At 50.9% G+C, this 25,133-nt stretch overlaps 1 protein-coding gene and 1 long non-coding RNA gene across 7 annotated transcripts in view; one reads left to right on the top strand and one right to left on the bottom strand.

Moving 5' to 3' along the window:
- LOC135920280 (uncharacterized) overlaps positions 1 to 25,133 on the top strand; it is a 237,483-nt gene that overhangs the window by 14,299 nt on the left and 198,051 nt on the right. The window lies entirely within an intron of this gene.
- The window catches only part of LOC135919775 (transcription factor Sp9-like), a 189,072-nt gene that overhangs the window by 4,693 nt on the left and 159,246 nt on the right, over positions 1 to 25,133 (bottom strand). For 3 of the 5 annotated variants that reach the window (XM_065453724.1, XM_065453886.1, XM_065453804.1), the window contains 2 exons: positions 1,405 to 1,663; positions 361 to 889 (listed from right to left, as the gene is read on the bottom strand). In XM_065453724.1, the coding sequence (XP_065309796.1) occupies positions 361 to 889; positions 1,405 to 1,663 (788 nt within the window). Of the gene's footprint in view, positions 1 to 360; positions 890 to 1,404; positions 1,664 to 19,623; positions 20,181 to 24,157; positions 24,272 to 25,133 lie in introns of those variants that run through there. The other 2 variants (XM_065453953.1, XM_065454017.1) reach the window with 2 other exon arrangements.

Raw genomic sequence — 25,133 nt, 5'->3', positions numbered from 1 at the left:
GGAGGCATCGTGTGAACAGTAAGGAATGTCCCTCGCGCTAAGAGACCTGCAGCGGACGCCTTAAATGAACCAAGACGAAGGCCAACGAGAGAAACGCGTATACACAAGAAACATAGTATTCAGGACGAGTGCTGGTCGCACAGAACGCATACGCATGCTGTCCTGTCCCGCGTGTATACCATCATTCGTCCTGTGTACTCCTTCTTTCTCGCGTACGCGTTTCTTTCGCTGGTCTTCGCCTTATAGTTGGTCATGTAAACCAACTCGCCAAGCAATTAGCCTTGTTACCTTAAACGAAAGGCCAAATGACAAAAGCACGAAGCGCGGCGGCAGAGGAATGCGTGCGAGTGCGTCGCTCACCTCCGCTGTGACCGCGGAGAGGAGGCGGCGACCTGCGGCAGCGCCGGCTGCGCCAGCGAGAACGGCGACGCGACGCCGGGGGCACCCTGGCCAGGAAGCATCGACTTGTACGTGTCCTGCAGCAGCGGGGAGGAGCCCAGCAGCGGGCTGCCGGCCAGACCCGAGCCGAGACCGTAGTCGGAGCTGGCGGCGGCCGCGGCCGCGTACGCGTTGGGCAGCTGCGAGTGGCCGGTGGCATCCAGCCACGAGCCGCCGGCGCCCACCTCCCACCAGGGAGACGAGTTGAACGCGTTCGCCGTCTCGGGCTTGATGTGCGCCGCCGCCGCGTACGGCCAGTTGTCGCAGTAAGCGTGGGAATACATGCGGCCCAGGGGCTCCACCTTGGCCAGGAGGGAGTCGCTAGCCGCGCCGGCTGAGGGCACTCCTGTCGTGGCGGCCGCAGAGACGCCCGGGTAGAACAGCGACTCGGATGGGTAGCTGCAGGGCGTCGTGGTCACCGTCGTCACAGAGCCACTCGAGACCGCTGAGCCTGCGTGTGACGCGCATGGTTAAGCACGACCTCCAACATCTTGCTATACACAGTCACTCCGTATCGTTCGTGATACTTTTTTGTGTCTCTAATTACACTGTCAGCAAACTCTGGTGGCTGCAAGCATGCTACAAAGAATAGCGTTCTTGGCCCAAGTGATAGGCCACGATGATTCCTTTTGGTCGACAGAGGACGGATCTGGTGCTATCGCGCACCACTTGCCGCTGTTTACACATGCAATGCTGGAAGCAGTGTGAAGTGCTTTCTGTGCTTGTAATACAAGGAAACTTCAAGACGAATGCTCGAAAAAAAAAGGCCACGCAATAAAATTAGGATTATACAGACTTCCGAAAACACATCCGAAAACATCATAGCCTAGCAGAAGGTCTTGGCTGTTAAAATGTTGTCAATTTCTAATTAGCAAAGCGTTCATAATGATAAAGAATAATCAACGCGTTGTCTACCCATTCTCACTGGACGGCAACGTAAGAAGACCTTGCCAGCTGGCTTCGTACCTGGCGTCCTCTGGTGGTTGTGCTGGTAAGGAGAGGAGCCCGAGTGAGCCAGCCTCGGGTGCTGCTGTCCGAGTCCGGACGACGACGAGGTTTGCTGTTGCGGCGGGGGCGTTGAGGAGCTGTTGCCCTGCGGTGCGGCCTTCTTCCAGGGGTGGAAGCCCTTGCCCACGGCCGCGTCCGCCAGCGGCGGAGGGCTCTTACTGGCCAGTTTGTTGCACTGAGCCGCCAGCATGGCCAGGGGCGTGCCGCCCGGCCGCTCCTGCAAGCATAGGAAAACAAAGGAAACGTCAGCATATCTCCGTGCACTATCTATTCTTGCAAGAAACACGAGCAACTAAACGATCAACTAAGCCGGTATAGTATACGGATTCACATCGCTCGATTCAATTCCTGTATTACCATCCACTGCAAACGACGGGTCAATCCTAATGATAATATAAGCAGGGCGTCGCTCGGACTACTGACGAAGCGCCGGAAAGATATAAATGAGCAACAAAATTGTTACAATATCCCGTTACAAAAGACGTGCACTGGAACATAGTCTCGAGCCCTGTGCTGGCGAGATCCATAAGTGAAGGCAGAGACTGAGCAAAACTTGTTTGGAAACACACTACAATATAGTTGTTGAACTGCAGATTTAAGCGTCCTACACTATCTTGAAGAATCAGCACGCACTCACGTTATCCGTGCGAACACAGACAAGAGTGTCTTGCTTTCCATAGTGGCTCTCAAGGCTACCTGCAGCGACCGGTGCTAATCACTTTAGAAACGGCCAACGAACGGTCACTCGCCTCCCGAGACGCGACGGCCGGGTACGTACTCCTCGCCAGGAGAACCGGTAAAGACGCAGCGCATTAGTATGACAACGTCGACTTATCGGTCACATATGTCCCAACAACGAGAGCGGACAGAAGAAGCGCGGACAGAAGGGCAAGGAGCAGCGAAAGCAAGTACCGCGTAAAAAGAGTAGGGTGTCGCATCCCGCTGTGACGGGCACAGAAAACCCCACCGCAGGGGCACAGCCCTGCGGAGCAGCGGTGTATAGCGGGGCGGCGGCGGCGGCCTCGCAGAGCCAAAGCGCCGCGCCGTTCTCGATCCCCCGCCGGCCACTGAAGGCAAAAGCTGTCGTCGCCGCCGCCGCCGCCTTTGCATGCACCGCTGCCGCGAGGAACATGTGGCCGCGGCAGAGGAGCGCGCACGCTCTGCTGTCGCGCACTACTGTCCCGCTGAGGCGGCATGGCACACACGGCCGTGCCGTTCGCTCCTGAAAAGGGGCCGCCGCCCCGGCAACACCGCCCCCCCCCCCCCTCCTGCTTCTACACCCCTGCAACCCTCCGTTCTCCGTTTTCGCGCTCCCGATCCATCGCCGCCAGTTGAACGCAGGGAAGCTATGCTCCCGCTCCCTTCTCGCACACGGACGCGCACACGCTCACATTTACTACCGCACGTATACCACATACTGCCGAACAGAAGAATTTTTCACGGCTCCTCCAACGAGCGAGAGAGCAAGCAGTACGTGGCAGCGGGGACTCGACAGAAAGGGGAGAGCAGAGCGGCAAGCGCGTACAACGAGCGGCGCGTTGGCATCGGCAACAGGAACGGACGAGAGAAGAGCAGAACCACGGACAAGCGACAGCACGCCACCATTCACGGCGGCGGGGAAACTGTCAGCCGAACAGCTGTTTAGTGCTGAATTACAGCTCCCCCCCCCCCCCCCCCCCCCCCCACTCCCTGCCTCACCAGTGCGGGTGACCCGCGCGGACGAAGCGCGCACGCCACGTCGCATCCGCACACCGCGACTGTCCGGACGCTCGGTCGCAACCGAGGGGAAACAACTGACGGCTGCGCTTGCTGCGTACATGCCGAGGACGCGCGCTAACGGGAGCTATGGCTACAGGGTCCGCTTATGCGCCCCCGTCGGCCCGGAGCGCTGGTGCGAACGGCTTAGCAGTGTAATGGATAAGTGACCGTTACGCGCACCGTCGCCTTTTCTTTCTCCTTTTGTGGAGAATGCACGGGGAGAAAATTTGTAAACAGGTATTCGGGGGTCTTGCAGCTCAACGGACAGTCGCTGACGCATCCGAGTTCCTCTTTTGGGAATACGTGTATATATATATGAAAGTGTCCTGTCAAGTGTTCTTTAGCTGCGGTGAACGACATCGAAACGAAGTTCACGCGTATGGATTGAATAAAACTGTTACATATATCTTAAGGATACAAGCTATAGACTCCAGCCTCATCAAAGCGGACCTTCCTGCGGTGTTCACAACAAAAAGAGGCAATTGCAGTCTGTTGTTTGCTTTATAACTTCCCAGATGAGCAAACAAAATGTGTGCTTGGACGTGTGGACGCAAGGCGAAGAAAAATTATTTTTTGTTTCAATCACTGCTCCGTATATATTATAGGTTCATTCAAGAAAGCCATATGTACACCACGAAATACACCAGTCATGTCTAAACATACTGCTGGCATGACTTAAGTGTTGTTTTTCGCGCTGCATAGGCTGATGTCCCAGTTTTAAGTTCATTGTCATCGCATACCTTCTCAAGAATACGCAACTTTTCGGAACGGACCAGGCGGTAATAAAATCCATCTCAGGACGGAGTGGTGACTGGAGAATACATACCGCGTCATTTTTCGGCGACGTCAGTGATATCGCTGCGCCCTCTGTGGCTCTGGATCATTCGACGCGCCAATAGCGTTGAACAACTTTTGCAAGAGAGTTTTATGCGAAGCATATTACGAGAGCTCAACCCAGCTCCTCAGGCGCGGCGGTGTCGCCTTCAATACCACCTGACACCGTGACGTCACGACAGAGGAGAAACGGGGCTCCAACTCGCGCCGTCGCTCGCGGCGTCGCGGCGGTATATAAGCAGCTGCGCTTGCCTCTGCTAGACACCCACGAGGTGAGATGCCTCCTGGAGACAGAGCTGCTCGTTGGAATGAGAAGCGAAGGTTGTGGCGTGCTACAGAGACTGATTTTCTAGGTGGCTTTGGCTCAACTCTTGCAAGATGGGCTGGGTGGGAATCGAACCAGGGTATCCGGAGTGTGAGACGGAGACGCTACCACTGAGCCAAGAGTACGATGCTTCAAAGCGGTACAAAAGCGCCTCTAGTGAATGCGGTGTTGCCTTAGAAACGAGCTGTTTCTAAGGCTCAGGCGTGCGTCGCTTGCTCAGGCGCACATTTCGTTGCCGCGCCGAACGCTGCGTTGCTCGACGCTCACCGCGTCCAATGCGGGGCGCGTAGACGCTGCGCCGTAGCCCATTGTCTTACACCCCTTGGCGGGTCGACGGGAACGCTGTCGCGTACCACTCTTGAAGGCGAAGCAGAGTAACGCATGAGTTGTTTCTTCGTCTAGCCGAACCAAATATAGCCAAGCAACAGCAGTTCACCAGGCTAAACAGTGGTTCAACAACTAAAATAAAGGCTAGTATGCTTCGCATCCTGGGCTTAACCTTAGCTAAGCCACAGCCATTTTTTGCTTCTCCTTTGCGGCAAGCTAAATGAGCAATATTCGCCAAACGCTACTAGCGTTTGTTTTCAAACATAAGGTCCACTTGAATGCCGGCAAGACAACGCACCATGCTACCTTTGATTTCACTTTAACCAAAACAGTGAGCGACTAACGAGCGCGCCTCCGCTTCATACATACAAACGCACGCCGAAGATATACAATGACCTCTATGCACAGGCAAGCACTTACGCAAGGCATGCCGCGGCAACAGAGAACTGCCCCCGTTCTGGTTGAGATGGAAGCAGTACTTGCTCCAAAACGCGCGGCCGAGCTCTCAAGCCCACCGCTTTCAAAGGGGACCCTTTCTCTACGGTCTTCAGGCAGCTGCCATATCAGGGGCGCACTGGCCCCCGTCCCCCACCCGCTAAACAAGGACTTGGTGCCGGGCTCACCCCCCCCCCCCCCCCTTCCCCTACGGCTATTGCCCGCAAAGGGCAAAGCGCCGGAGCCCCGCTAAAGAGGCGCCGAGTAGCAGGCCCGAAGCCCTTGGCTGCTGACAAAGTTGAACACGCTGCATTACACCCCGACAACAAGCCGCAGCGACTTGCAAGCCCTAAACCGCAGTTGGGCCCGGACCGTCCGCCTCTTTCATAACGCCCGCTTTCTATTCTTTCCGGGCTCAAAACACCTTGGCGTAGCGCTGCGGACACGCATGCGTTCCGGCAAGCAGGAGCGGATAAAAAGGAGGAGTAACAGAATTGGGCAGAGGGAGGCGGGGGGGGGGGGGGGGGGGTCGAGGATCATTGTGAGCGGGGCACAGCGCTCTCGCCGACGCATGCGCATGTCCACATGCCTAGGCGCACGCACAGAGAGCGGGCAGGACGCGGCGCTTTGCCCTTCGGGAGCCCCAGGTCGAATGATGGACGACACGCCGCCGCCACGGAAGGTGACTCCATTCTGGGGAATCGCGCCGAGTAGGGGGGAACGAACGCCACAATGAGCTCGAAGTGCCAAAGAGCCCGGCGCGCCAAATGTAGCGAACCACAGAGGAGCCTCCCTAGATAAAAATAAGCAAGCAAAGACGAGCAAAAGGAACAATCAAAGTTCCCGTATGCGACGGAATCTACGGCGAGGCGGAATCGTTCGTCCCGCGATGCTATGGCACCGCAAAAAGCCTCGCCGGGAGCTTAATGCAGCGCAGGAGTGCCCCCGGAGCAGAGCGCTAAGGCCAGCAGCCAGTGCCTCCGAGGTCCAAGCAAATAGTGACGCGACCAGGGTGCCCTACAAGAGAGGTGACGACGCCATATTCAAGTTAAAATGTGTTGGGGAGACTTGAATGAGGAAAAAGGCGAGCCTGAATGGGGGGCCCGCAAGGAGGAAAGGAAGGCGCTGCAGTATTCCTGCGCCGTCGGTGCGAATCGGTCCGGGGCTCGAGGGGTACCAAACGCGCTATTTATTTACGCGCTGAGAAGTTTAGCCGCGCCGAGAAGAAAGCGAGCAACGAGGAGAGAGCCCCGTTTCGCTTCTCCCTTTTCACACCACCGCCGCGTACTTACTCTCTTCTCTTCCCCTGGGTGCGTCTTTTCTGCTGCGAGTTTTCTCCTCTTTTCGCTGCATGTGTTTCTCTATTTGCCCACTCCCCGTTTTTATCACCTTCGGCACCTTCAAATGGCTGCGACCCGCGTATACGAGCGGCCTCTGTGGACATGCTCCCCCGCGGAGGCAGCTTCTTTTCGCAGCCGCCGCTGCGTCCGACACAAGGGCTCGTACACGTTCGCACACACGCACGCACACACGTACAGACACGGACATAGTGATACACAAAACGCGCGCGTGCGCGCGTGTGCTGCTTCTGTGCGACGCGGCCCGTCGGCGGCAGCTTCCTCCCGCGCGTTTATCCTGCGTTCTGCGCGCCCTTTCCCTCTCCTTTTGTCGGTCGGTCGCACCCCCCCCTCCCCCTTTCTCATTGTCGGAGGCGGCGCGACGCGCAACCCCTGCAAAGACAATCAATCCATCACGCGGCGACCGCGGCTACAGAGCACGCTGGAAAAGGCGGCGAGAGCACGAACTCAACAGGCGCGCAAACACGGCCACAATGCGGATTCATCGCGGCCTCTTGTCGCCTCCCGAAGAATATATGGGAGAACGCGAGGAGTTGTCGGCGCCGCGGTGCTCAACTCGGATGCGCTCGATATCCTCTCGCGTACTTTCTTCCTTCCGACCGCTCTGCCGGCCGCTTCCGCTTTCATAAATTTCTCTCTCGTCCTTCTTTCGCAAGGCGAGCAAAAAAGGCTGTGCGTGCTCAGGCCCTCCCAGTCTCCTCCCTCCTCGACTCGAATCCCCATTTCGCACCACCTCCTTTCTTTCATCTGGCGCGCGCACAAACACACACACTTTGTGCAGAACGCTCGTCGATCGCTGCTCGCTCTCCTGTACAGAATGCATGACTTCGGCGGCGCGAAATCTTCCAGGCGTGAGCGCCAGAAGGTGGTGCTCGGGTCCTTTTCACGGCGTCATTGCCGAGCTGCGGCAGGGTCGAGAGGCCTAGACTGCGCACATCGGGCCCGGGTTCGTATGCGCACTATGATGGAGGCGCACGGTGCAGTGATGGATCGTTATAGTGTGCGTACAATAAAGCACTATCAGAAAGAAAAAAAGGAGGAGGGTGAGAAAGAAATGCATAGTAAGCTTTGGCTAAGACAGACACCCGTACAGTAATGTACACATGGTGGAGGGAGGGGGACTGGCGCCGGTGGTTTCAGCATAAAAGCGTTGGGCCGCCAGGCAGCACGTGTCATCTGCGCCAATGCAACGGCAGCGTTCCATCTCTCCTCTCAATGGCGCACTATGGTGACTATGGCGGCCTCAAGATTGTCGTGCCCCGTGACACGCCGGGCTCTCTTTCTCTTCCCTTTGTCTTCCTTTTTTTTTTTCGTGCACCTAGTGGCACCGTTGTGCGCACGCACGCCTGCAGTCTGAGTGCTGCCTTCTTTCCACTGCCTTCATTCTAGACCTACGTAATAACAATCGGGCGTGAAAAAACGCTGGCGTTTCTTTTTCCGTCCTCTTCTTTTTTTCTTTCTTTTTCTGCTCCTGTCTCCCCGTGTTGCTCTCTCTCTCTCTCTTTCAAAAGCGCCACCCTTGATAAACTTAAAAGTACGCAGACGCACGCAAACGAGCGATTTCAATGCCCTCTACTTTAACGGGGCGTGTTCCGAAGGGGACTGCGCGCGGCCCTAGACCTACTAACTCTGCGGTTCGGTGCTCCTGGGTCGAAATATTTGGAGGCTGGCGACAGATTTCGCAGTGAGAGAGAGAAAGAAGGAGAAGTAGAGAGAGAGAGAGACCTTGTCTCTCTGCTCTACTGTAGCTCCCTATATCCTCTCTTACATTGTTAGTACACTTTTTTTTCTGCTTATAAGTTTTCCCCCGTCTCCTAGTCTACGAGATCGCGGTTTTGCTTTTGCCCGAGTGATTCCAGTATAGTCCCTTTTGGTATAAGGTTTGCCTTTCAGCTGAGTGCGTGTGCCCCTGTGTGTGTCATAACACTGTGAGAGGGGTCGCCATTGTTGACGACGTGATTAATGCTTCGCTGTCATTCGGCCTTCTGGCGGGTCAGGGTGCGACCGTTTTCAATATAATATATATTTCTATCTCGGCGTTAGCTGCGCTGTATGCAAAAATTCTGTCAAGAGGTAGTCCCATAGGCGTGTCAACGAGTCCCAAGTTGTGTCAACACACTTATCTCTTCAGTCGACTTTGCCAGTTGGGTTTTAATTTTACGTCGGCACGTTCTTCGGAAGCTGAGGAAGTCACTACATCGTAGTGAAATGTAGGACTGGTCCTCATCGTTATCTCTGCTTTCAGCTCTCTTTAGCTGGAAACGTACAGAGTAGCCAACAAGTGGCCCATGTGAGTAGCTTGTGTACGCAAGGAAACGTGTTATAAGGTAAGATTTTTGAGCAAGCACGCTGGACTCAAAAGTTGAGACGTCGCCGAAGCACAAGGACAGTGCTTAGCCAGTTTTGCCGAGCAGAACCTGCTGATTTTCTCGCATTAAACTAAGCTATTTCAATTTCATGCGGCAGCCTGAGAAGTGAAAATGGAGAGCGGTCGGTGAAGATGTGGTGTCGACTGATACTGTAGCAGCTTGTTCTTATATTTTAAGAACTCTTTCGCTATGAAGCTAAAACGTAATAACCAGGAGTATTACGCCAATTTTCTACCTAAATGACGCACTCATTCCGGAATTTGTTCACACGTCTGTGTTATCTGCCCGAGTGCGTGTCCAATACCGAAGTCAAGTTATATTTGTGAATTTTTATGAGCTTGCGCCTTTGCTGTAAGCTACTGTCTTAAAGTGCCTCATTCACATCAGAATTTCAACTTTTCTAGCCTTCTGCGCTTTTGTAGATATCCCGCCACGTCCAGAACTGACCTTGTGATGGGGTAGTATAGTCATATTCACTGATAAGAGATCGTATGAGGTACGTACGGCATTCCTAGTTTTCTCGAATGCTCTGCTCTGTAGTTACAGGAAGAAATTACTCGCCTAGCAAGTAGCAGTAGAAGTCGTACGAAACATTTATTGGAGAGAGAACGAGCGTCGCAGCTGGTCGAGCTTGTTCTCTCGCCGGTTGGAAGGCTCCTTAGACGACAAACCCTGCAGCAGCAACTGCCTGCCGTGAGCCAGTCAGCGCTGCTTCAATACTGGTCAGGGGTGAGGTTGAGTATGGGCGGAAGATTTGGTGTATGTGCGCATGCCCACAACGTTTGGCATAAGGAGGCGTATTCATCATAGGGAGGACGTATATATGAGTACAGAGTTGGAACGATGGCATGGTTTAGACCATAAGATGTGGATAAGTATTAGTCCGAAGTATTCGTCAGGCCAGAGCCTCTTCGCGAGTGAGCGTTTTCTGTGGGGATAGTAGGGTACGGCGCGTTAAGCGATAGTGCTGTAGGGGATTAGTATATATGTAAGTGGTAAAGGCTACAAGTAAGTCTCAGCCAGGATCTCTATCTGTGGTGCCCGTTGGCGTCACCTACCAACAAACCTTCGCATTCAACACAGTCCGATTCGCAACTCGTAGCCCGGTTTCCGTCTACTCGATCCCAACTTATGTGTGAAAATAACCACGCTCACGGACTGGGCTCTTCAGCTTATAATCTTGCTCTACTAGCAGCGATTTATTCCGTTGTTCCATTCACCCAGTCCCTCACAAGCTAAAATTTCATCAATCGGCTGTTATATCTCTACCGGGCCAAACCACGACTAATTTCCTATCACTCCAGCGACACGAGTGAGCGGCTCCTCTCTGATCTGATTCCACGAGACTAGCTCAACCGTCACTCGATAGTTTACTCGTCAACCAGACAACGAATTCTAAGCACGCCAAACGACGGAAGCCACAACTGCACACCCGGCTCCTCCGCCTCCTTTTCCGCTGCGGGAAAATGACCCTGCACTTTCATTCTTTCAGTTCCGCACTCTGCTCTCGGACCAAACGCCTGTGGCCGGGGCGAACCCTAGCGCTGTAACTTGTGGGCCCCCCCCCCCCCCCGCCACCACTGATTGCAGACGCTGGCACAAGGTGGCGCCACGCGCGCATCTCGGACCACATTGCGGGCCGGCCGCAAGATGAAGGCAGGCCGCCGTTGCCGGCACTCAGGAACTGCGCGCCGGCGGCCGCCGTTCCGAGAAAGCGCTGTTCCGGGAGCCGCCGGCGAGCAAGAGGCGAACTGGTTCGGCCCCGGGCTTCGCTTGCTTTCTTTTTCGCCGGCCGAGGCGGCGGCCTTGTTTCCCGCGTGGTCGCGGCCGATGATTGACACGTGCCTCGCGGCGGCGGCCGCCTTTGTTCTGCGCGGCGAAATAAGTTGACGCTTTTCGAACCCCCGCCAACCTTCGCTCGCCGCTGCAACCTGCCGGGTCGACGACGAAGTGGTGTCCCGATCGCCGTTCGCTCTGCTTGTCTTGTTATCGTCTGACCCCTGGCGCCACCGCCGCTGCAATGGCGTTGCCGGCGGCGCATTTTTTTTTTTTTTCTCTCTCTCTTGCACGGCCTCGTGGCGGGCACTTTCTTTCGGGGCGAGCTAGCTTTCTTGCGGAACGGAAGGGAAAAAAAAAAGGAAAGGAATACGGGCCGCTTTTTTTCTCGAACAATGCGCTTCGGCGGGCGGGGGCAGCCGCGTTGATGCGCCGACAATGCTCGCTCGTTCGCCTGTGATGGCCGTCAAAACGTTCGACGAGAGGCGAGCGCGGAAACTGCAGATACATTAGGCACAGCGCGAAATCTAAGACCGCGGAGCCATTTGCACGCAAGCCCATCCCTTGTCCGTGACGAATCGTGCGTGTACCTGCCAAATCTTCCGTTTCCTACGTGGAGCAACTGTCAACAGTACACGCACGTCTACCTGTGCGAGTGTGTGTGTGTAGGGGGAGGGGGTACTTTAGTGTTAGGCCCGTATATCGATGCATCTTCTGTGCTCAGTTGTGCAGAGGTGCTTTTGGTGCTGATTAATTGCCCTAAGAATAAAACGAGTTATGCACGCCAGTTTCATTAAAAGGCATACGGTTCACGCGGTGGCGAAATACTCTTCAGTTACTTAAAGCCGGTATAAGAAAAATGAATGACCTGTGTCTGCCTGGCTCTTCTTCACGCCATTACGTCAACGACAACGCTGCAGCCTGCATCGTTTTCTCTTTTTATATATATGTTTTACTGCATCTGCGTCATGTTGTGTTTTAAGACACGCGTATTATTCTACGTCTTTGTTTTGAATTATCGATTACGCCATTCGCCTTTGACTTTTCTTTTTCAGACACAAATGACTTCAATAAGCGGTAGTTCCGTTCATACTTTATTGAGCCGCGATATTTGAATGTTACTGCTATTGGCATAATTACATTTGTCCGTATGCAATGTGGTCTATTAGAATGCATTCTGCGTGTGTGTATCTGGACTGCCTTATTTTTTGTTATTATTGAAATGTAGTTAAAAGAAAGAGATGTAGCCACCCTATAATAACAACGGCTACTTCTTTTCGCATAGCAGAAAAAAAAAACAATACGAGAAAAACATACGTAGTAAGATATGTTACAGAAACAACCTCATATTGCCAGAAATCTTAGTGTTTACACGAACTGCGTCTTGTAAATAGTTCCATGCTACTGAAAGTTCAATTGGGCCACAGCGAAGCCACTTGACTAACATTTAGCCGAATGAGCAGTCCGTGTTTTTACTGGAAAATATAAATCGATATCGTTTCGATTGACGTTTCAGAGAAATTCTATTGCACCGCATAAATCTGCAGTTTTCTAAAATATTTTGCGCGATCGTAGGCATGCAGGCGCTGCTGACGGGGACTAGCGTCTGTTCTTAGGCGGTTCGGTGTTGCATAACACGAGGGTACTAACTTCTAAGTGTCGTCTGTGAAATGTGTGAGACGGGTAACATTATACGTGAAATGCGTGTAAGCAATTGTTTCAGTTTAAGATGAAGCCTAGCTCTTCATTTATTATTATTATTATTATTATTATTATTATTATTATTATTATTATTATTATTATTATTATTATTATTATTATTATTATTATTATTTTACGAACTGATGAAACAGACGGTCATCCACAAGATTACTGCGAGAGAAATATAACACTGCCTGCTCATTCAAAGCGCGTACACGTAGTTTTAAAGTTGCATACCTAAAATTTCTACGTCGTACCGTAATTCGTAATTTCCACGCCGCGTCATTGATTCACGCATGTCCATTTGTTACACATATTCAAACGTATAAGAATCGGATCATTTGTGTCAATACTGTTACAAACGAATCGAAACAGAAACATCCCCGTGCGAAAACATATTCCTTATTTACCATTTAACCATTTTTCGTTGAACAAGCTAGAAGCAAGAAGTGTTGAAAGCTCCCTCTCAAAACTATCCCACAGTTGGTCAATTTGTTATGCTTAGCAAGTCTTTTGAAAGTATCACTGCACGAAAAACCCACCGGCACACAAAAAACGAAGTCCTTTCCAATACATGTGCCCTTTCCTTTCCTTTCCAATACATGTGCCCGTCGATATTGCGGGCTATATTATCTTTTCAAGAAAAGAAAGGAATGAAATAAACTTATTTATTATTTCTGATGCTTTTAGTAATAACTAAACTTCTTCCCTACACCTTCCGAATCTTGGCCAATATACAGCAGTGGTTAAGCGCAATCAGTGAAGGAAAATAACACCAGACCCTTATAACTATGCAGGCGTGCCTGTTAAACTCGGTGTTAAGTGGTTCGGGTTGTTGTGTATGCGTTAGCATTTACAGTGCCCGTGATCTCGGCATCGCGACGACTTTCGGCAATGGTGCATAGACCAGCGCGGCCCACAGTGTGGTCCGCTACGGAAATCCTCAGAGACTTGAAGGGGTCCTGCGGGTGTTCTGCTCTTAAGATGCATAGACCACTCAGAAACGCCGTGTATCAAAACCACAGGCGAGACGTTTTGAAAGCCGTTTGCGCTTATACCTAAGCGTGTGACACCGCGTTCCACACTTGGATAATAATCCGCTCGAAAATGAGAAACGGGATTTACATAGAATTTAACACGGTACTTGTATTGCCTTTAACGAAACGTTGAGTCAGCAGTGTCGTCTCAGCATACAACATATAGCATTCTGTAAACTATAGAACATAGAACACCCACATCATCTGGCAATTGCCACACAAAATTGCACAAAGTAAACGGCGCGACATCCAGGTTCTACACCTCCTCAATAATAAAGTGAGCGACAGTACGTTATAAAGGGCACAACTTGCAACGCAGTGATTTCTCCCCCGCACTTTCTCTATCACATATAGGAAATGTACGTATCAAAAGTACCGCATAGAGGCAGAGCGACTATATACGACACGTAAAGTTGGCTGCAACGGGCTATCCAAACGCAAATAAATTGGAATTAGTTCTGCGGTTTTACGCGCCAAAACTACTATTTGATTATGAGGCACGCTGTATATAGTGGGTGACTCCGGATTTGAACCCCAGCTGATCTTCAACGTGTCCCCAAATGCACGGGACACCGGCGTTCTTGCATTTCGGCCCCGTCGAAATGCGGCCTCCGCGGCCGGGATTTGATACCGCGGCATCGTACGTAGCCGACACCATATCCGCTAAACCACCGCGGCGGGTGAACGCAAATCAAATTTATACACCATAATTTACGTCGTAGTTTCAAATACAGCAATATCTTACTGTGCTCTCCTATGCCCCCAAGTTACTCGCATAGCAAATGTTAGTTGTTTGTCACTGGCCAGCTATATACGCTATGTTCTCATTTGTTTGAGGAAGAAGCGTGGGACGGGTAGAGTAAATTGTGCGCAGTCGGTTATAACAATGAAACGCAGCAAAATATTTATCGCATCTCGCACATACACGCAGAGTGAAAGGGGGAAGGCAAGATTTTCACGCTGTCACGTGACTGCCGCAACGGCGCACCACCAGTCGGCGTGATGGCCGCACCGCATTGCCGCAGCAGCAGCGCTTAATTTTACCGCCGCCCGCGCGCCGCGTGCAATTTTCCGCCAGTGTGAAATGGAGCTTAACGCGGCGACGTGAACCAGGTCTGTTAACTCTTACGCTCTACAAGTTGGCTATAGGTCAACCTAACCACAACACGCCCTCGTGCGCTTTGACCACGTTTAAGTTATGACCGAATGTGCATCATTGGTTTGAGCAGTATCGAAATGCATATAGGTGCTCGCTCTCGTATGTTTAGATTTCTCAGAACGTTGTCGCTGAGGGAGGCCGTGTGTATTATTTTACTCGACTCGTGACCACTGCACAAAAGTGAACGGTTCTGAATTTACGACTCGTCCTCATAAAGTCTGTTACTTTGATTATCGCTTAAAGCAAAATCAGTATGGATCATGTATGGATCCATCGCACGTTGGCCACCACTTCAATGCTGACGTGCGGCGCCTAACTGTACCACCGAACGTTGTAGCGCAATTCCTGCGTTCCTAACACCAGCGCGAACTATAATTCCCTGTCTGCCACAGCCGTTTACATTGGTGTTCCTGCATATCTAAATTTCAATATGGAACTACTTTGTAGGGCTGCTTCTACAAGGAGCGCAATCAGCATGGTTGTGCTGCTATATCGGTATTAAAGTCCCACCAAAGTAAAACAATTTTCTTCACATAAGTTTGCTATAGCAAGCGATACAAGAGATATTCTTTCATTTTCCACCTTTCATAAATCTTTATATTTATTCTTATACACGAGATATTCTTATATATACATACGTATGCGCGTACACGTCTGAGTTGTGACCTAGCCTGTTTACCCCCTCTCCTCCCTCCATGCATTTCTTCTCTTTCTTCTGCTTATTTGGTCGCATTGTTCTTGTGGAAAGCAGAACTATTATAGTACGGTTAAAATATCAAACTCTTCTAATCAGGTATTGTGAGCAAGAGACTAACATGATTAAGGTCGAACTTCGCATATTTAGAATAGAACATGCTGTTCTGACTGCTTAATTGACCGGGGTTGTTGGAGATGACCGGGGTTGTTGGAGAAGTATGGGAGAGGCCTTTGCCCTGCAGTGGGCGTAACCGGGCTGATGATGATGATGACGATGATAAATTCTCAATACACAACAAAACCAAATAAGCTAATAGTTATGTTCCGCAAAATATGCATCAAATCTGATTTTACAGAGTCATGATAGTTTTCAACAAAACACAGTGCTGAAGACGATAAAATGCATTCATAAATTTCGTACCGCATTTCTTCTGTGGTGCTGTCTAACCTGGTTTTACCTAACATTAACTTTACGGAAGCTATAGGCGCGTGAGCGGTACACATTAACGTGTATGTAAATCACCCTCCGTTAGACTCGACTGCATCACCTGGCGCAGCGTCATTTATGAATTTGACGTTATCCAGCCTTAGTGAAGGAACAGCACGTGACAAAAAATTGTATGTATCCTATTGCAATGCTCTTTACCAGCTAGAGATCGCTTGAGGTGTTGTGCAGTTTCAGTTACCGGCCGTGTCCAGCTTGAACAACATGATAGCATCGTCATCCTCGTCGTCAGACTTTGTTTGCTTGAATTCACTTGCAAATCTTTCTGAAAGACCTTTTTCAGTGGATATAGTACACAAAATGTACTTCGGGTCCTATGGTTACGCTATCTTGACCCATTGCTGCACTTTACATGGTTATTTCGCTATATCAAACAATCATTTCAGCACCACCCTCTTATATTCAGTGCTTGTATACTACGCAGCAGACAAGTCTTAAAAACTGACTTTCACCTTTTAAGTATGTAGCCTGAAAGTAAACTTCATCTAAGTGAACCGAAGGAGAGAGATGTTCTTTAATAGATGCTGTATAGATGTTTGACAAAAAGAGAGAGTGACGTTTCGACAAGGGCTACATCTACAAGAATGCATTAACACCGCGATTGGTTGAGTGAATAAGATCAACTTTAGCTAAGTTAACTGAACTCGTTAACAAACAATGACATGCCGTTACTACGTTCTTTATTTTGTGACTGTGGCCATTAGTGATGAAGTCCAGCAGTAATCCGCAACAACTGTTATCCGCAACAACAAACCAAATCGAATCGAACAGCTTTGAAATAATAAACAACTTCTTTCTATACCGTACTCGAGTTCTGCAAAATTTTACTATAGAAACATTTATTAGTTTCAACCAAGAACAATATAGTAAGTCCGAACGTTATATATATAATACGTTAAGCTCTCGTAAAGTAGTAACTATAGTATTCAAAGTGCTATTTTGTCACCATATACTAAAGAAAAGTCAGGCATTAAAATCAAACAATGTTTAGCAAAACTACAGCTTCAGGAGCCAAGCCAGTCAGAGCACTGCCGAGAGCACACGTATTCATCAGAAAACTATGCCATAGAATGCGATAAATAAACAAAGGCGTACTAATTACAAGATATTGGTTTGGTATTACCTGAGCATTCGTACCATACGAGCATTAAATACTTAGCCCACAGTGGTATAAAAGATTGGGCTAAGCATTGGATTCAGGTAGTCCAAAGAGAGAAGCGATAAAAATGAAAACCTCGCTACTATAGTTTTTTTTCCCCTTCTTGAGTGCTTGCCGTCGGTGCAGATTAATAATAACAAAAAAAAAACTATTAGATCAATATTCGGCGTTTCGAATATTTACCACTCCATTCGTTCACCGAATCGAATAGAAATATATTTGATTTGTTATTCGAATTTTACGTATATTCGCACACCCATATAGTAGCAACGCCGTAAAAGTTGGCTTGCCTGCATGCATCAAAGTAGTTTATGTGGGAAAGAATGTCTTTCATTGAGTGGTCTGCATTGAAATATGTAAGAACGTGCACATGCGTCCTTTTCGCCACTTCCGCAGAACTGGTTTGCAGTAAACCAACCAAGATCACGAGATACTATTTTCTTCTGAACAACGCGAAAAGGTTTGTTCGGACTTATGGGGAACGGTGTATACTTTTATGTCAGGCACGCAATAATTCTATACGAGTACCCGTTGTCTATAAGAAAAGAAATGCGTGACATATAACGGTTCAAACATTGTATTTCATTCAATTTAAAGGCACATCACGACGATACATTAAAACGCGAATTTTCTGTCAGAAGCAAACGTGACAAAGTCCCAAGTCACGGGGTTTTGTTTTCCGACCACGTAAAAATTTTGACTGCGCAAGAGAGCGGCACTATTCCGTATAGCCTCGAGCACCCACAGCGATTGCTGCCTGCAAGAAGGAGCTATTACAGACCTCATTATAGCGTTTCACGCGAACGTTAAACACTGTGGTTCAACCATATGCTGCGTGGCTTTCAATTGGACAAATTTCTTCACCTAATGACCGGGTCTAACGTTTCCCACCGGCAATTTTCGCCGAGCGAACATGATTAGACACATTAGGATGCTCCACCCATGTTTGTATATATATACTTGATGAGTTTATGCCAACGCGCGATACGTTTTGCGGGCGAATATCTAACATATCTCATCGCTTATACTGCATATATACAAAAACTTTCGTCTTTGCTTTTCGCACTAATTTTAACAGGTGGTTTGGTATTGATATGTATAAGGCAGCAAACTTTGCACTCAGAAAATTGTGTTTGTCAAAACATTACGCAGCCACAGACCGCGTGACCCGATCACTAACTAGTTGTCGCGATCATACTTCTGAGCCTCTCGCTGAAATCGATGCGTGTATATGGTCGCAAACACGCGGTCACTTTAGTTTTACCTGGCGGCTAACCGCAAATACAGCAGCACGGTATGGAACACATGCTTCAGTGGAAATCAAAGAATGGCGCGCTTGCGTTCAACACCGTAAATAGTAATGATCGAAATTGCTTTCCTAATATGCGATCTTTGGAAAACCCGGCCCAATAGTGCAATCAGTGCAATCTTACGCCGCATTGGAAGGATGCAGCAGCATCGTGTCCCGTCGTCCTACCGCTGTTTTATCCCAGTGCTGAATCGAGTGGTCCAAGCCTCCAACCTATACTTCAATAACTTTGCGCCGTCCATCGGCAAGCGGCCGTATGGATGACGTCACCAAGCTCCCATTTGCCCGCTTCTTGCTCTCTCTATATAATGCCTCCAGGAAGTGAGAAGAAATAACTTTCTCAATCTCCATTAATACGAAACACCGCGGCAGCATTGCATAAGGCTCACTTCAAGGCCTCGAAACAGATGCGGTCACGTACCCAGTGGCCTGCAACATTTTGATACAGCTAGCTGCGTCTCTCGGCGCGTTTACCCTCGTTTGCGCAGCAAAATTCCTCGTGTCGACACCGGGCCATATTACACTCGCTGCTCGCGCACTATACGATGCTCGCTCGACTGACGGACGTCGGGTGGCGGACGCGATGGAGAAGGTGCGAGTGGGCAGACACAATTAGGTGCCACCTGCCCGGCTTCAATTAGCCTCCCCCCCCCCCTCCCCACCCCCGCCAACACTCTTTCAGAGGGGCCGGCTGGCACAACGCCAGGTGTGACGCAAGGCGTCGAGAATAGCGCGCCGCGGCTGCAACGGCTATGGTCCGTCTGCAACGAGCTCTCGGGCAGCGATTCAAGGCCACGTCGCATCGATTCGAGACAACGTCGTCGGAAAGACGCCCGCGACCTGCAACGCTGAGCGGGAGCCACGAGTGTAGAGGACCAGACCGAGGGACAGCTTGCAGTAAAAGACGGAGGCGCGAAAGGAAAATGAGTTTTGGGGGTTTTGCTGGACGAGTTACAAGAATCACAACTAATCAGCGTCAGCAGTAGCCTAAATAAGTCTGGTGAATGAAAAAGACCTCTCCCAGAGACGTGCTATTATTATCGAAATTGTATCTATACATCAGCTTGAAACAGTCGATAGTTCGGCTCAACTTCGTTCGCCTGGATCTAAGAATTGAAGAGACTTCTCAACGTTTAGTTTATAACCGTGGTACAATCCTAGACTCCCTGAAAACCGAAGCGCTTTGATTAGACACTTGCACGCGGATCGTTTCGGCGGAGAATGGTCAAGCGTACATGGATGATATCCCAACAAGTGTTCATCAACCGCAGTTCAACACATTAAGACGTAATACCACCACGTCGAGCGCATACTTGCGTATCCAAAGCAGTCTCCAAAAATCCTATAACGCTACGCAGTCACACTCTGATGACCAGCGCTCGCGACACGTGCTTCTCTCCTAACCCATGCTCCAACAGCAAAAACAAACCTGCCAGTAGCATGGTGTCTTCACTGCTTGCGGTTCCGGCAACGGGTCGCTCGGCTCGGGTTGGGACGATCAGGCGGATAGCAGGACGGACGATCGGGCGACTTCGGGATCACCGGTCGAAGGCTCGTTCCGCGCGCGGCAGAGAGAACGCCGCAAAGTCCCAGCGGAAGAGGCGAGAGGCCGCAACACGACTACGACGAGGAGGCGGCAACAACGACGACGATGACCGTGACCGCGGCCGGCGACGGCACGCATCGGCCGGGAGGTAAACAAAAAAAAAACGACGTCGAGAGACAGCCCCGGCCTTAGGCCGCACACGACAGCGACGAGACGGCGATGATGGTATACTCTATCGTGGTAGTCGTAGTGCGAAGTGCTCGTCCGCGTCCTTCCTTCGTTCCTTTCTTCTGGCGGCCGACTTTTGTTTTTCTTCCAGGCGGCGGAGAGGACGTCCGCACGCGAGCACGAGCGCGTTAACTTTGAAGCCGGCCGTTTCGCTGCGGATCGGCCCAGCTCTCAACCCGTATACCGAGGGGGCCGGAGGGGCACCTCCCGGTATCGGTGAGGGGGCGTCGAAGGGAGGGGAAAGTTGCCCCCCACCCCTCTACTAAGGATGCCCCCCCCCCTCCCCGGCTTCAGCCAGCAGGGGCAGCGGTGCGGAGGGAGAGGGAGAAAAGCGAGCAGCAGCAGCCGCGGCAACCACCCCGGAGCGCTCCTCGCTGGCTCAGTGGGCCATCCGGCCGCCGGACCAGACCGAGAAGACGACGATCTACGGTAAGGAGAAAGGAGCTCATTACGGGATCCCTGGAAAGCACCGCGCGACGGCGGCGGCGACGCGCTTTCCTTCTGACTTCTTGCCTTCTCGTGCGGTGGCAACCCGCGCGCGCGTTCTGCGCCGCACCGAAGAGGAAAAGTAATGATGATGGTCTCTCTCGCTCGCTTACTCGAAAGGAGCGGTGCAGCGAGACCGAAACCCCGACAGAATGTACAAGAAAAGAAAACGGGGGGCAAAGAAATGACCGTAGAAAGTGATCAACACGCGTACAGGAGAGCGCGAGCGCCTGCGCGCGCGCCTTCACGCACACATACGCACACATACGCACACATACGCACACATAGGCACAAACGCACGTGAGCGTGGTCGCACGGTTGTGCGAAAGGAAAAGAGCAAAGCACGCCGCACGCGCAGGGGAGGAGAACCATCGCCAGAGAAACCGACCCGATTGTTCTAGGTAGAGCGTAGCCGACGCGAAAGTCAAAGAAAGGAAGCGGCGCGTACAATACCTCGGTGCAAACGGCGCAGTATTCCAGTAACTGGGAATGCTCGCAGGAAGCCGGAGATCTTTAGAACAAAGGAGGGGAATGCACTGCTGAGGAGAGTCGGTTTTCAGAAGAAGCTGCTGCGATTTCAGCCGCTCCTCCCGTTCCGACGCTTCCGCCGCAGCGGGGAAGAACGCGTCGTCGTGCGCACACCTCGGGCATGCATGCAACGGAAGAGCTCTCCCATTTGGAGATCGTGAAAGTGTAACGGCCGTCACTGTAGCCTCGGGTAAGGCTTTCTTTTTTCCTCGAAACGAATCCGGGACGTCCTTAACGCAGCCAGATGAATCGAGATTTGATCGCCGCCCAAGGCGCCTAACCTCAGTCAGCGATAATCACGACGTCTGGCCAGGCGAAGTAAAGAGACAGAACCCGCGCCTGTCGCTGTGCACCGAACCAAAGCTGAAGAAACGACGTAAATCTAGGCAAACAGTAATGATGCAGGTAAGGACGTATACAGACGAAGAAGAGAGACGAACGCGTTGTGAGATGAGTTCCGATAATGTAAAGGTTGCTGAACCTTCCGTATTTCTTAGCGGACGTATAGTGGACAACACCCGGCAGTGAGAACGAAAGTGCATGGGACTTCTCTCTGACTAGACCTAGATATTATAGATTATAAGTTGCAACCAGTCATAAGCAGTATGTGTGCCTAATGTATGTATGTATGTATGTATGTATGTATGTATGTATGTATGTATGTATGTATGTATGTATGTATGTATGTATGTATGTATGTATGTATGTATGTATGTATGGTACGTACGTACGCACGCACGCTGCAAGATAGATAGATAGATAGATAGATAGATAGATAGATAGATAGATAGATAGATAGATAGATAGATAGATAGATAGATAGATAGATAGATAGATAGATAGATAGATAGATAGATAGATAGATAGATAGATAGATAGATAGATAGATAGATAGATAGATAGATAGATAGATAGATAGATAGATAGATAGATAGATAGATAGATAGATAGATAGATAGATAGATAGATAGATAGATAGATAGATAGATAGATAGATAGATATCGTCAATGACGACACATCATTGGTCCGCAGAGGACAGAGTGGGCACGTGCCTTTCAAGGGCGACCGCGACCTTGCAGCATCCGCCACGCGTCCTACCGCGGCACTAGGCGGCAACGCCCCACATGACGCACTCGTTGTGCGCTTGCGCACCACTTGCCTTTGTTTCTTTATACTATACGTCCCGCGCAGGGCTTATACCTTGAGCACGTCGCCGAAGGCGCTCGCGCGAACAGCTGCGTTCCTCAGCACAACGCAGCGGCTGACCCGCCGTGGCGAGCGGGGTGTCATGACAAGGGCGGCCGAGAAGCGCGTCGCCACGCACTGGCGTCTGGGCTCCGCCGGCGCCGCCTGTCGTCGCCCGTCCCATGTGCCCGCCTGACACAAACTTGACGAGCATCAGAGCTGCACCCCCCCCCCCCAAAAAAAAAAACAACGGACGAAGAAAGGAGCGAGAAAAGACGCTCTGAGGATGATTAGCGATTCCTGAAACTGGCCGCGCGCAGCGGTCTGCGTTCGCCTGAAGACACCGTGCCGCGTCGCAGCAACGCGTAACCCCTGCGGTGTGTGCGAGTGTGTCACCCTTGTAATGACGACCACACACACGCACGCGCGCCGTGCGAGCGGGCCTCCGCCTCTGCTTTTGTGTTTTCCCCCAAAGCGCAAGAAAAGACCTGCCGCTTCTGGCGAGAAGTCACGTGAAACAGCGTGCGCCCGCTGAGGAGTCAGCCTGCATCGTTCCTACACGCGCGCGTCTGATGGACACTGAGCCCTCCTCTTCAACGCGACCACTGAGAGCAGGAGGTCAGAAGAAAGAAAAAAAAGAATCAAAGAAGAGCAAAGAAAGGCGAGCGAAAGAAGAAGCTCCCTACAGGCGAGGGAGGCTCCCTAATGAGGAACACGAGAAGTCAGGAAGCCGCCTCGTAAAGCGTCGCCCTTTTCACGGACCAAAACCTCGGTGATCAAAGGCGATGATCTGGGAAAAACAGTATTGTGCTGCCGCTTACACCGGGCCCGTGTTGTTGGGGCTGACACCCCGCTGCCTCGAGACATCCCGGTGCGAGAGGAACCGCCGCAAGTGAAGCTCCTTCACAGTGCGACAGTCTCCGAGTGCGTGTGAACGCGCGGGGCAGTCCGTTCCGTGTCTCGAAGTCCCGCTGCGTGCAGCTTGAGCGCAGGACGGTTGTATTCGGGTAACGCCGAACGGCGCTTAAAGCCGCTGTCAGAGCCGCACAAAAACGCCGTTTTCTTTCTCTTCCGTGTGCTTCCTCTTGCTTGTTCGCGCGCGGTAATTAAACGGAAGTACCCAATGGAATGCAACAAACGTGGTAGCCAAGCTTTTTTTCTTTTTTTTTCTTGGAAGTACACACGGGTCTCGATAGTTGTCACCATCCGTTGACAGTAAGCTTCTGTTTCTTACGCCACCTCGCGCTGGTCCCGCGCTTGAAAGAGATATACCTCGCGCAGTTCTTTGACAGCTGTGCTATAAGGCGACTATAATTAAAACGCGCCACGTTTTAGAATGATAATCGTTAACTAATTACAGTGCTAACTGGATTCGATGCCTCCGGAGCAGTCGTCATCATAGCACCTTGTACTTTTTTAAATACAGAACTGCGGCGGCTCTACATATAGGAATCACATCGTGATACATTCCGTTCGTATGCAGGTATTCGTTGTTTTTGTTTTGTTTGTTATACTACCTCACTGTAATGTAACCCACCCCCTGCGTAATCCCTGTGGCCTTGAGTGTATTCAAATAAATAAATTAATTAATTAATCAATGCATATTGCACTTCCTCAAGCGATACAACTGCTCGTAACCTTGCGAATAATTGTGCTTGCACTTGACAATAGCTGTTAGTAGTCGTGGAGGCGAAGTGCAATTCCGCCAGCGCGGCAAGATTGAATATTCAGGAAAACGCGCAACTCAGCTGCGAACTAGTTATGAGCTCTGCATTACCGCAGTTCAGGAGCTCATTCCAGAGCTGTTTTTGTAAGTAAATGTGTAAGACGCCATTGAATCAACTTGCCGTTAATTGGCTGACTATATGATTACGGCAAGGCACGCGGCTCTTAACGAGCGAGACCGTAATATCGATATGTTGTGTAATTTAATCCAGCCGCAGCAAACAACGACCCACACACAGGTCTTGATCGCCTATAGCAGCATACCTCCTATAGGCACATCCAGCCGCGCACACCAACCTCGGTCACCGGCCCACTGCGCTTGAAGAGCACTTCACCTCACCGCTGCTCAGGCGGCGGTGAAAACATGCTGCGGGACCTCTGCACAAGAAAAGCGACGACACATGTCCCGCTGCCATACATTGCGGCTCATCGTGGAGCACAATGAGCGCGCTCTTGTAGGGCCCGACAGACATGCAGCGCCCGCGGAAGGATCTGACACCAATGGAGATCTTTCGCGCCTTTCAACGGGCGGACGAGGTGCGTGAAACGGGAACAACAGCGGAACCAAGGTGTGGCACTCGGGGTCGTCCCAAAGGCTGTTCGGCTCCGAACCGTTCGTGTTTCCGTGGCCACTCTCACTGTGATCCGCGCGAGAAAACGTATATACGCGACGAGCGCTGAGACGCGAACTAAGCCGCTAATGTTCGCACGTAGGTGTGTCACAGCTCTGCTGGTGCATGACTGGCGGCGTTTGGAGCTGCGGCCGATGTGACAGCGGAGCACCTCGTGCAGCCGAAGGCCTTACGTCCTCTCGCGCAGCTCGACAAAAAAAAAAATGTTCCAAAAAGCGGGCATATATGAGCAATATGGGAACAAACATTTTGTTTTCAAGCAACGGTTACTCGTAATGTGCGGCTTCGAACATGACTTGTAATGTTACAAGTAGCTTTCCTTGATGAATAATTCATCTCATCAAACACTTTCGTGTCACGGCCTCTTGAAAGCGATTTGAAGCGGCTTTCCACGTTGCTAGTGGGGTGCAGCAGGAAAACAAGGCGCACAATGTTTGTGCTGTTCTCGGGTGGTCTTTCCAACGTTGCCTTCCCGTGTCGCTATGCCAATTGTCATTGTTTCTAAGTACTTCTGTAGCGTACACAAGTCGCATGCCTGCCCATGTGTTTCGTGGTGGTAAAGAACATGAACAGCACAGCTTTAGCATTCTTTGGCTAAAACTGCTATT

The sequence above is a fragment of the Dermacentor albipictus genome, chromosome 1 (assembly GCF_038994185.2).
Source record: "Dermacentor albipictus isolate Rhodes 1998 colony chromosome 1, USDA_Dalb.pri_finalv2, whole genome shotgun sequence".
NCBI lineage: Eukaryota > Metazoa > Arthropoda > Arachnida > Ixodida > Ixodidae > Dermacentor > Dermacentor albipictus.
Note: the sequence above shows the minus strand (reverse complement) of the source record. Positions and strands in the feature narration are given on the sequence as shown.